A 10,779-nucleotide genomic window follows, 5' to 3' on the forward strand; every position below is an offset into this window, starting at 1 on the left:
TGTAAATAAAGGTCTTTAACGTTTGAGGCATCGTGAGACTTCCGCTGGCAGCCATAGAGTGAGAGCCATGGAGTGAGTGCCGTAGAGTGAGTGCCATAGAGTGAGTGCCATGGAGTGAGTGCCATAGAGTGAGTGCCATAGAGTGAGTGCCATGGAGTGAGTGCCATGGAGTGAGTGCCATGGAGTGAGTGCCATGGAGTGAGTGCCATGGAGTGAGTGCCATGGAGTGAGAGCCATGGAGTGAGTGCCATAGAGTGAGTGCCATAGAGTGAGTGCCATGGAGTGAGTGCCATGGAGTGAGTGCCATGGAGTGAGTGCCATGGAGTGAGTGCCATGGAGTGAGTGCCATGGAGTGAGTGCCATGGAGTGAGTGCCATGGAGTGAGTGCCATAGAGTGAGTGCCATAGAGTGAGTGCCATGGAGTGAGTGCCATGGAGTGAGTGCCATGGAGTGAGTGCCATGGAGTGAGTGCCATGGAGTGAGTGCCATGGAGTGAGTGCCATGGAGTGAGTGCCATGGAGTGAGTGCCATGGAGTGAGAGCCATGGAGTGAGAGCCATGGAGTGAGTGCCATGGAGTGAGAGCCATGGAGTGAGAGCCATGGAGTGAGAGCCATGGAGTGAGAGCCATGGAGTGAGAGCCATGGAGTGAGTGCCGTGGAGTGAGTGCCATGGAGTGAGTGCCATGGAGTGAGAGCCATGGAGTGAGAGCCGTGGAGTGAGAGCCGTGGAGTGAGTGCCGTGGAGTGAGTGCCATGGAGTGAGTGCCATGGTCTGAGTGCCATGGAGTGAGTGCCATGGAGTGAGTGCCATGGAGTGAGAGCCATGGAGTGAGTGCCATGGAGTGAGAGCCATGGAGTGAGAGCCATGGAGTGAGTGCCGTAGAGTGAGTGCCGTAGAGTGAGTGCCATAGAGTGAGAGCCATGGAGTGAGAGCCATGGAGTGAGAGCCATGGAGTGAGAGCCATGGAGTGAGAGCCATGGAGTGAGAGCCATGGAGTGAGTGCCGTGGAGTGAGTGCCATAGAGTGAGTGCCATGGAGTGAGTGCCATAGAGTGAGTGCCATGGAGTGAGTGCCATGGAGTGAGTGCCACGGAGTGAGTGCCGTGGAGTGAGTGCCATGGAGTGAGTGCCATAGAGTGAGAGCCACGGAGTGAGAGCCACGGAGTGAGTGCCACGGAGTGAGAGCCACGGAGTGAGTGCCACGGAGTGAGTGCCATGGAGTGAGAGCCATGGAGTGAGAGCCATGGAGTGAGTGCCATAGAGTGAGAGCCATGGAGTGAGTGCCATGGAGTGAGAGCCATGGAGTGAGTGCCATGGAGTGAGTGCCATGGAGTGAGTGCCATGGAGTGAGTGCCATGGAGTGAGTGCCATAGAGTGAGAGCCATGGAGTGAGTGCCATGGAGTGAGAGCCATGGAGTGAGTGCCATGGAGTGAGTGCCATGGAGTGAGTGCCATGGAGTGAGTGCCATGGAGTGAGAGCCATGGAGTGAGAGCCATGGAGTGAGAGCCATGGAGTGAGAGCCATGGAGTGAGTGCCATGGAGTGAGTGCCGTGGAGTGAGTGCCGTGGAGTGACTGCCATGGAGTGAGTGCCATGGTCTGAGTGCCATGGAGTGAGTGCCATGGAGTGAGTGCCATGGAGTGAGTGCCATGGAGTGACTGCCATGGAGTGAGTGCCATGGAGTGAGTGCCATGGAGTGAGTGCCATGGAGTGAGTGCCATGGAGTGAGTGCCATGGAGTGAGTGCCATGGAGTGAGAGCCATGGAGTGAGAGCCATGGAGTGACTGCCATGGAGTGAGTGCCAAGGAGTGAGAGCCATGGAGTGAGTGCCATGGAGTGAGTGCCATGGAGTGAGTGCCATGGAGTGAGTGCCATGGAGTGAGTGCCATGGAGTGAGTGCCATGGAGTGAGTGCCATGGAGTGAGTGCCATGGAGTGAGTGCCATGGAGTGAGTGCCATGGAGTGAGTGCCACGGAGTGAGTGCCGTGGAGTGAGTGCCATGGAGTGAGAGCCATGGAGTGAGTGCCATGGAGTGAGTGCCATGGAGTGAGTGCCATGGAGTGAGTGCCATGGAGTGAGTGCCATGGAGTGAGTGCCATGGAGTGAGTGTTGTGGGTAGATTCGGCAGCAAAGTGGAGCGGAGAATGTAGAGGAAGGAGTTCGGCCCTGTATGGCTATGTTTGCGGGTTATCAGGCCCGGCTAAAAACAGTGAAGGAGCTGGCGGAAGAGTTGGAGGAGACTTGTGGCGCAGGACCAATTATGAAGATGGCGGAGCGGGAAGGGTGGTCATCAACGGGAAAGCTGCAGATGGAACAAGTGATGGGCTTCATTAAAGAGCAAAGGAAGGTGATGCCGAGGGACTAGTCAAATGCAATTGAGGGGACCTATTCGCAGGTCCCAGGAACGGGTGGAAAAGTGCCTCGAGACACAGGGAGTGACAATCTAGGAGGTGGAGAAGGTGGTGTCTGACCAGAGTGACTGCACTGTGTGTTTGGAGGAGGAAGTGATGATCCTGGTGGATCTGTGTAAGTCGCTACAGTCGAAGGTGGAGGACCAGGAGAATAGGTCCAGGTCCAGACTGAAAAACCTGCAGGTTGAGGGCCTACCGGAGGGAGTAGAGGAACAAATGTTTTGAACAACGTCGCGAGGATGTTGGTCAGGTTGTTGCAGGAGAAAGTGTTGGACATGGCCCCAGAGGTGGACTGGGCCCATAGGTCCTTGAGGTAGAAACCGAGAGTGGAGGAGCCGCCCCGGGCAATGGTTGTGCGGATGTATACGTTTCGAGACAAGGAGAAGATTCTGAGGTGGGCCAGGGCGAATCAGGGCTGTGAATGGGAGGAAAATCGAATTTGGATTGATCAGGATATTGGAGCGGATTTGGCAAGATCCAACCAGATTTTGGGTAACCCATGATGGCTGGGAATATTACTCCGAGATGCCAGAGGAGACAAGTGACTTTAACAGGGATCATTGGCTGGGAGAGCTGAATGGTGAATTAGGATGGAGGAGTTATGTCTACAAAAGTAGTCTGTTATTGTTCTTGTCTGTCAATGTAGGGGGAAGTTAAGAAGTTGTAAATTTGTAAGTGGGGGAGGGGGGGGGAGCAATTGTTCCCCTCCCCTACCTTTGTCAGGAGGTCTTTTGTGTTTTATTTATATAATCTTTACTGTCACAAATAGGCTTACATTAAAACTGCAATGAAGTTACTGTGAAAAGACCCCAGCTGCCGCATTTGGGCAGCACGGTAGCACTGTGGCTTCACAGTGCCAGGGTCCCAGGTTCGATTCCCCACTGGGTCACTGTCTGTGCGGAGTCGGCACGTTCTCCCCGTGTCTGCGTGGGTTTCCTCCGGGTGCTCCGGTTTCCTCCCACAGTCCAAAGACCTGCAAGTTAGGTGGATTGGCCATGATAAATTGCCCTTAGTGTCCAAAAAGGTTAGGAGGGGTTATTGGGTTACAGGGATAGGGTGGAAGTGGGGGCTTAAGTGGGTCGATGCAGACTCGATGGGCCGAATGGCCTCCTTCTCCACTGTATGTTCTATCTTCTATGTTCTATTCCGGCGCCTGTTCTGGTACACAGAGGGAAAATTCAGAATGTCCAAATTACCTAACTGCATGTCTTTCAGGACTTGTGGGAAGAAACCGGAGCACCCGGAGGAAACCCACGCAGATACAGGGGAAAAAGTGCAGACTCCGCACAGACAGCGACCCAAGCCGGGAATAAAACCCGGACCCTAGCGCTGTGAAGCCACAGTGCTATCCACTGTGCTTGTACAGCTGTATTTTGGGGCTTTTTGGGATGTGTTCATGTCTTTGATTCTTTTTAGGGTAATCAGGTGCCTGTTGCACAAGTTATTGTGGGTTTTGGGGTGGGGGGGGTGGGAATGTGTTGGAGGGGGCATTCGGGCAGGAATCGCCTCGCTCGTGAGCAATGTTAGTGAACAGGAGTCACCTCGCTCGTGAGCAATGCTAGTGAACAGGAGTCGCCTCGCCCATGAGCACTGCTAGTTAACAGGAGTCGCCTCGCTCGTGAGCAATGCTAGTGAACAGGAGTAACCTCGCTTGTGAGCAATGCTAGTGAACAGGAGTAACCTCGCTCATGAGCAATGCTAGTGAACAGGAGTCGCCTCGCCCACGAGCACTGCTAGTGAACAGGAGTCGCCTCGCTCATGAGCAATGCTAGTGAACAGGAGTCACCTCGCTCGTGAGCAATGCTAGTGAACAGGAGTCACCTCGCTCATGAGCAATGCTAGTGAACAGGAGTCGCCTCGCCCATGAGCAATGCTAGTGAACAGGAGTCGCCTCGCCCACAAGCAATGCTAGTGAACAGGAGTCACCTCGCTCGTGAGCAATGCTAGTGAACAGGAGTCGCCTCGCTCGTGAGCAATGCTAGTGAACAGGAGTCGCCTCGCTCGTGAGCAATGCTAGTGAACAGGAGTCGCCTCGCTCATGAGCAATGCTAGTGAACAGGAGTCACCTCGCTCGTGAGCAATGCTAGTGAACAGGAGTCGCCTCGCCCACGAGCACTGCTAGTGAACAGGAGTCGCCTCGCCCACGAGCACTGCTAGTGAACAGGAGTCGCCTCGCTCATGAGCAATGCTAGTGAACAGGAGTCACCTCGCTCATGAGCAATGCTAGTGAACAGGGGTCACCTCGCTTGTGAGCAATGCTAGTGAACAGGAGTCGCCTCGCTCGTGAGCAATGCTAGTGAACAGGAGTCGCCTCGCCCACGAGCAATGCTAGTGAACAGGAGTCGCCTCGCCCACGAGCAATGCTAGTGAACAGGAGTCGCCTCACTCGTGAGCAATGCTAGTGAACAGGAGTCACCTCACTCACGAGCAATGCTAGTAAACTGGAGTCACCTCTCTCGTGAGCAATGCTAGTGAACAGGAGCCGCCATGCTTGCGAGCAATGCTAGTGAACAGGAGTGCAGTGGGAGGGGGAGGCTAGTGTGGGTGGAGGTAGGGGTGGGAGGAGGGGGTTTGGGGAGGGGGCGAAGGGCAGGTAGCGACTTGACAGGTCTGGAGGATGAGTGGGCGGGGGGGCCATCTTGGATGGGTCAGATTTAGAGTGGGAATGGGCGAGGCGGAGCCTAAAGGTGGTGATGTTGGACACTAGAGGGGGTGGAGGCATTAAAGGTCCAGTGAGAATCTTGATATAGAATGTCCGCAAGCTGAATGGGTCGGACAAGAGGTGCCAGGTGTTCGCACACCTGAATTGTTTGAGAGCGGAGGTGCTGTTCTTACAGGAGACGCATTTCTGAGTGAAAGATGAGATGAGGCTGAGGAAGGGATGGGTGGCACAAGTGTTTCACTCGGAGTCTGATTCGAAGTCAAAGGCTGGTGGCCATTTTGTTGAGCAAGAAAACAGGGTTTACAGGACCAGGGAGATGCGGGACCCGGGAGTGGTGGCAATATGTAATAGTGAGTGGGGTGTTAGAGGGGACGCCAGTGATGCTGGTAAACGTGTCTGTGCCTAATTGGGATGATGTTGGTTTTGTAAAGAGGTTACTGGGAATCATTCCAGCTGGACCCTCGCCAGTTGATCATGGGAAGGAATTTTGATTGTGTAATGGAGCCGAGGTTGGATAGGTCGAGCCCTAAGTTGATGGGAAGGTTGAGAATGACAAAAACGATGGTGGATCCATGGAGGTTCGGGAACCCAGGAGGGTGAGAGCATTCCTTCTTCTCGAATGTGTATAGGGTGTATTCCAGGATTGATTTTTCTCGTGGTGAGCCGGGCGGTTCTGTTGGAGACAGTAGGGTGCGGAATATGCAGAAAATGTGATCTCAGCCCATGCACCGGCACTGGTTAGATGTGAGGCTTTGATGGGGACAGGTGCAGAGGCCGGGGTGGAGGTTGGACTCAGGATTTTTGGCTGATAAGGAGTTTTGAGGGAAGATGAGAGCGGCAATTAAGAACTATGTGGAGCTCAACCAGAATGGTCAGATGCCAGCAGCTACCTTTTGGTAGGTCTTGAAGTTGGTGGTCCAAGGGGAAATTATTTTGTTCAAGGCCCATACGGATAGGATGAGGAGGGAGGAGCACCGGCAGTTATTGAACGAGATAGTTGAGGTGGACAGCAGATACTCGGCTGCCCCGCAGAGGAGCTGTTGGCAGAGATGAAGAAGTTGCAAGGGCAGTTTGTCCGGTTGACAACAGGTAAGATGGTGGGGCAGCTGTGTAGGGCAAGGGGAGTGCAGCATGAGTATGGGGTGAAGGTGAGTCATGTGTTGGCCCAACAGTTGCAGCGTCAGGCAGCGACCAGGGAAATACTGTAGGTGAGGGTGGAGAGGGGGGAAGGTGGTGTCAGAGCCGGAGTGGATAAATGAGGCTTTCCACGAGGGGTTGTATAGGTCTGTGTCGGCGGTAAGGCGAAGAATAGGGGCTGTTTCTGGATGGGTTGGAGCTCCCAGAGTTGGATGAGGGGAGACGGCAGGCAGTGCAGGAGCCGTAGGGGTTAGGGGTGGGGGGAGTGAAGGACTATATTAGTAGGATGCAGTCGGGGATGGCCCCAAGGCCGGACTGGGGAAGGCCCCAGGGCCAGACTGCTTTCCAGCGCGGTTTTACAATGGAGTTGGCTCCTCACCTGGTGGGCATGTTTAGTGAGGCGATGGAAAAGGGTGAGTTGCCGGCTACATTAGCGCAGATATTGAATTTGTTGATCCCGGAAAAGGGGAAGGACCCACTGGAATGTGGGTCCTACAGGCCCATTGCGCTGCTAAACACGGGACATGAAAATCTTGGCGAAGGTGTTGGCGTATAAGTTGGGGGGTGAGTCCCAAAGGTGGTTTCTGAGGACCAAACGGGTTTTCTGAAGGGGAGGCAGCTCTCCAGTAACATTAGGAGGTTGCTGAATGTAATTATGACTTTGTCAGGGAGACGAGAGCCGAAGGTGATTGTGTCCATGGACACAGAGAAGGCATTTGACTGGGTGGAATAGAGGTACCTGTTTGAAGTTCTGAGAAGGTTTGGGTTGGAACCAAAATTTCTGCCGTGGGTTCAACTGTTTTATGCATCCCCTTGGTTAGTGTTCAAATGCATGAGATGAGTTTGGGGTATTTTGGGTTATATAGGGGGACAAGGCAGTGGGCACCCCTTCTGTCTTGCCACACTCAAATCCTATGGCAAACTGCAAAACTACAGACAGACCTGGCTCCTGCCATTAATTACACTAAGATATCACATAACCTCTTTAGCTCGGACTAAAAACAACTGTTCATAAATTATCCACTCTCAGGGAATCTCCAGCAATCATAACAATGTTATATTCGCCTTCTATAAATAAACAAATAAACGGTTAGAAATCAAACACCTTTTACTACTTCTTAATTACAGATTTAGGAGAGTCACACACAGTCTGGATAACTTGACCTAGATTCTTCAATGACATTACGGCAACAAATATATAGCTTAACCCAGGATTTTAAAAACATTACTGGTACAAATATAAAATATAATCATAGAATCATAGAAAACCCGACAGTGTAGAAGGAGTCCATTTGGCCCATTGAGTCTACACCGACCGCCTGAAAGAACACCCGACCTAAGCCCGCTCCCCCGCCCTATCCTGTAACCCCATAACCCGACCTAACCTTTGGACACAAAGTGACAATTTGGCATGGCCAATCCACCTCACCTGCACACCTGGACTGCGGCAGGAAACCGGAGCACCCTGAGGAAACCCACGCAGATAGTCACGCAAGGTTGAAATTGAACCTGTTCCCTATATAACAAATTTGACATTCACCGCACAAGCCAATCTGGGAAGATAAGGTGTGGTTCTCGAAACTGTTATGACCTTGCCAGGCTACATTAAGTTGGGTAGTGAATAAGGCCTTAGTCATGCTGAATCATTCTTCAGTAGGTCTTAGTATTAAAACATCAAGGAATGTCAGCAGGCACCAGCAGCCAATTACAAATCGGCAGACAGTTAAGTTAACCAATTATTATTCAACACTTGGCTAACTCAAGGTAAGAGCCAAAGCACAACAAATAACAGAAACTATTTTTGTTCAGCATCTTATCCAGGTCTTTGGCTTGATCAGCTGAGGAAAGTTATTTTTAAAATATATTTGATGCCAAACACAAACATCAATTCTACATCAACTCAAAGCAAAATATTTAGTTTGTACATTTTTCCCCTTTTAATCCCTTCGCTCCCCCAACTCAACCCCTATTACCCTCGATAGGTTCCCGAACACTGCCTCCCAGTAGCTCTCCAAACCCTCATCCCCAGAACATGATTCGCCAGCCCCCGCCAGCACTTCCCGCTGTTACCCCCCCCCCACCCACCCACCTCGGAGAAAACCCACCCATCGGAGCCCGTGTCATGTGGACCCTGTGCACCACTTGAAATTGTATCAGACTCATTCTTACTCAGGAGGAGGTTGTGTTCACTCGCCGCGTCACCTCACACTAAAGTCCCCATCCTATCTCCCTCCCCAACTCCTCCTCCCACTTCCGCTTGATCCTTTTCACTAATGTCTTGGCCTGCTCTCCCAAATATATCCCCAATCTTACCCTCCCCCACCTCACCATGGAGCTGTATTTTCTCTGCAGTAACACGTACTCTGGTTGTTGGGGGAACAAAGGTTCTCCTTTCGAGCAAAGTCCCGCACCTCCCACCTAAACTCACTCCCCGTTGGCAACTCAAACCTTTCCCGCATTTCCCTGCAAAATTTCCCTTGGAGAACAGATCCCTGACCTGTTCGGAGCCTTCCTCCCTCCACTGCCTTTCCATCCCATCCATCCCTATGGTTCCCACACAGTGGCGTCAGCATCCACATGTGACCCAGTTTAAAATGCCCTCATCTGATTCCAGATCCAGAGCAGCAACGGGGCCGTGTCCAGTGTTCTCAAACTTGAACCTGTCCAGGACACCTCCCCTAGCCTGTTCCACTCTGCCTCCTCCTCCCCCCGCCCATAGCCTCACCCCCCCCACGCCCATAGCCTCAGCCCCCCGCCCATAGCCTCACCCCCCCGCCCCCCCGCCCATAGCCTCACCCCCCGCCCAGTCTCACCCACCCCCGCTCATAGCCTCACCCCCCTGCCCATAGCCTCACCCCCCCTCCCCCGCCCATAGCCTCACCCCCCGCCCATAGCCTCACCCCCCCCGCCCATAGCCTCACCCCCCCCGCCCATAGCCTCACCCCCCCCGCCCATAGCCTCACCCCCCCCGCCCATAGCCTCACCCCCCCCTCCCCCGCCCATAGCCTCACCCCCCCCCCCCCCCCCGCCCATAGCCTCACCACCCCCCGCCCACCCCCCCGCCCATAGCCTCACCACCCCCCGCCCACCCCCCATCCCGCCCATAGCCTCACCACCCCCCGCCCATAGCATCACCCCCAACCCCCCCGGCCCATAGGCCTCACAGCCCCACCCCCCCTCCCCCATAGCCTCAACCCCCCTCCCCCGCCCATAGCCTCACCCCCCCCCGCCCATAGCCTCACCCCCCCCCCGCCCATAGCCTCACCCCAACCCCACCCCCGCCCATAGCCTCACCCCCCCCGCCCATAGCCTCACCCACCCCGGCCCATAGCCTCACCCCCCCCCCCCACCCATAGCCTCACCCCCCCCCTCCCATAGCCTCACCCCCCCCGCCCATTGCCTCACCCCCCCCGCCCATAGCCTCACCCCCCCCGCCCATAGCCTCACCCCCCCCGCCCATAGCCTCACCCCCCCCGCCCATAGCCTCACACCCCCCCCCCCCCCCATAGCCTCACCCCCCCCCCGCCCATAGCCTCACACCCCCCCCCGCCCATAGCCTCACCCCCCATCCATAGCCTCACACCCCTCCCCCCCCCCCATAGCCTCACCCCCCCGCCCATAGCCTCACCCCCCCCCCCCCCGCCCATAGCCTCACCCCCCCCCCCCCATAGCCTCACACCCCCCCGGCCCATAGCCTCACCCCCGCCCATAGCCTCACACCCCCCCCCCGTCCATAGCATCACCACCCCCCCACCCGGCCCATAGCCTCACCCCCCCGCCCATAGCCTCACCCCCCCCGCAGCCTCACCCCCCCGCCCATAGCCTCACCCCCCTGCCCATAGCCTCACCCCCCGCCCCCCCCTGCCCATAGCCTCACCCCCCCCCCGCCCATAGCCTCACCCCCCCGCCCATAGCCTCACCCCCCTGCCCATAGCCTCACCCCCCCCGCCCATAGCCTCACCCCCCCCGCCCATAGCCTCACCCCCCTGCCCATAGCCTCACCCCCCCCGCCCATAGCCTCACCCCCCCCGCCCATAGCCTCACCCCCCCCCCCCCCCGCCCATAGCCTCACCCCCCCTGCCCATAGCCAAACCCCCCCGCCCATAGCCTCACCCCCCCTGCCCATAGCCTCACCCCCCCCCGCCCATAGCCAAACCCCCCCGCCCATAGCCTCACCCCCCCCCGCCCATAGCCTCACCCCCCCTGCCCATAGCCTCACCCCCCCCCCCCATAGCCTCACCCCCCTGCCCATAGCCTCACCCCCCTGCCCATAGCCTCACCCCCCCCGCCCATAGCCTCACCCCCCCCGCCCATAGCCTCACCCCCCCTGCCCATAGCCTCACCCCCCCGCCCATAGCCTCACCCCCCCGGCCCATAGCCTCACACCCCCCCCGCCCATAGCCTCACCCCCCCCCGCCCATAGCCTCACCCCCCTGCCCATAGCCTCACCCCCCCTCCCCCATAGCCAAACCCCCCCGCCCATAGCCTCACCCCCCTGCCCATAGCCTCACCCCCCCTGCCCATAGCCTCACCCCCCCGCCCATAGCCTCACCCCCCCGCCCATAGCCC

At 56.3% G+C, this 10,779-nt stretch overlaps 1 protein-coding gene across 1 annotated transcript in view; it reads left to right on the forward strand.

Moving 5' to 3' along the window:
* Window positions 1-2,176: 2,176 nt before the first annotated feature.
* Window positions 2,177-10,779, forward strand: part of LOC119978314 (2'-5'-oligoadenylate synthase 1A-like) — a 40,496-nt gene continuing 31,893 nt past the window's right edge. The window contains exon 1 of the mRNA XM_038819857.1: window positions 2,177-2,347. Coding sequence (XP_038675785.1) covers window positions 2,177-2,347 — 171 coding nt within the window. The remainder of the gene's footprint in view (window positions 2,348-10,779) is intronic.

Source organism: Scyliorhinus canicula, chromosome 1 (genome assembly GCF_902713615.1).
Source record: "Scyliorhinus canicula chromosome 1, sScyCan1.1, whole genome shotgun sequence".
NCBI classification, from domain to species: Eukaryota; Metazoa; Chordata; class Chondrichthyes; order Carcharhiniformes; family Scyliorhinidae; genus Scyliorhinus; species Scyliorhinus canicula.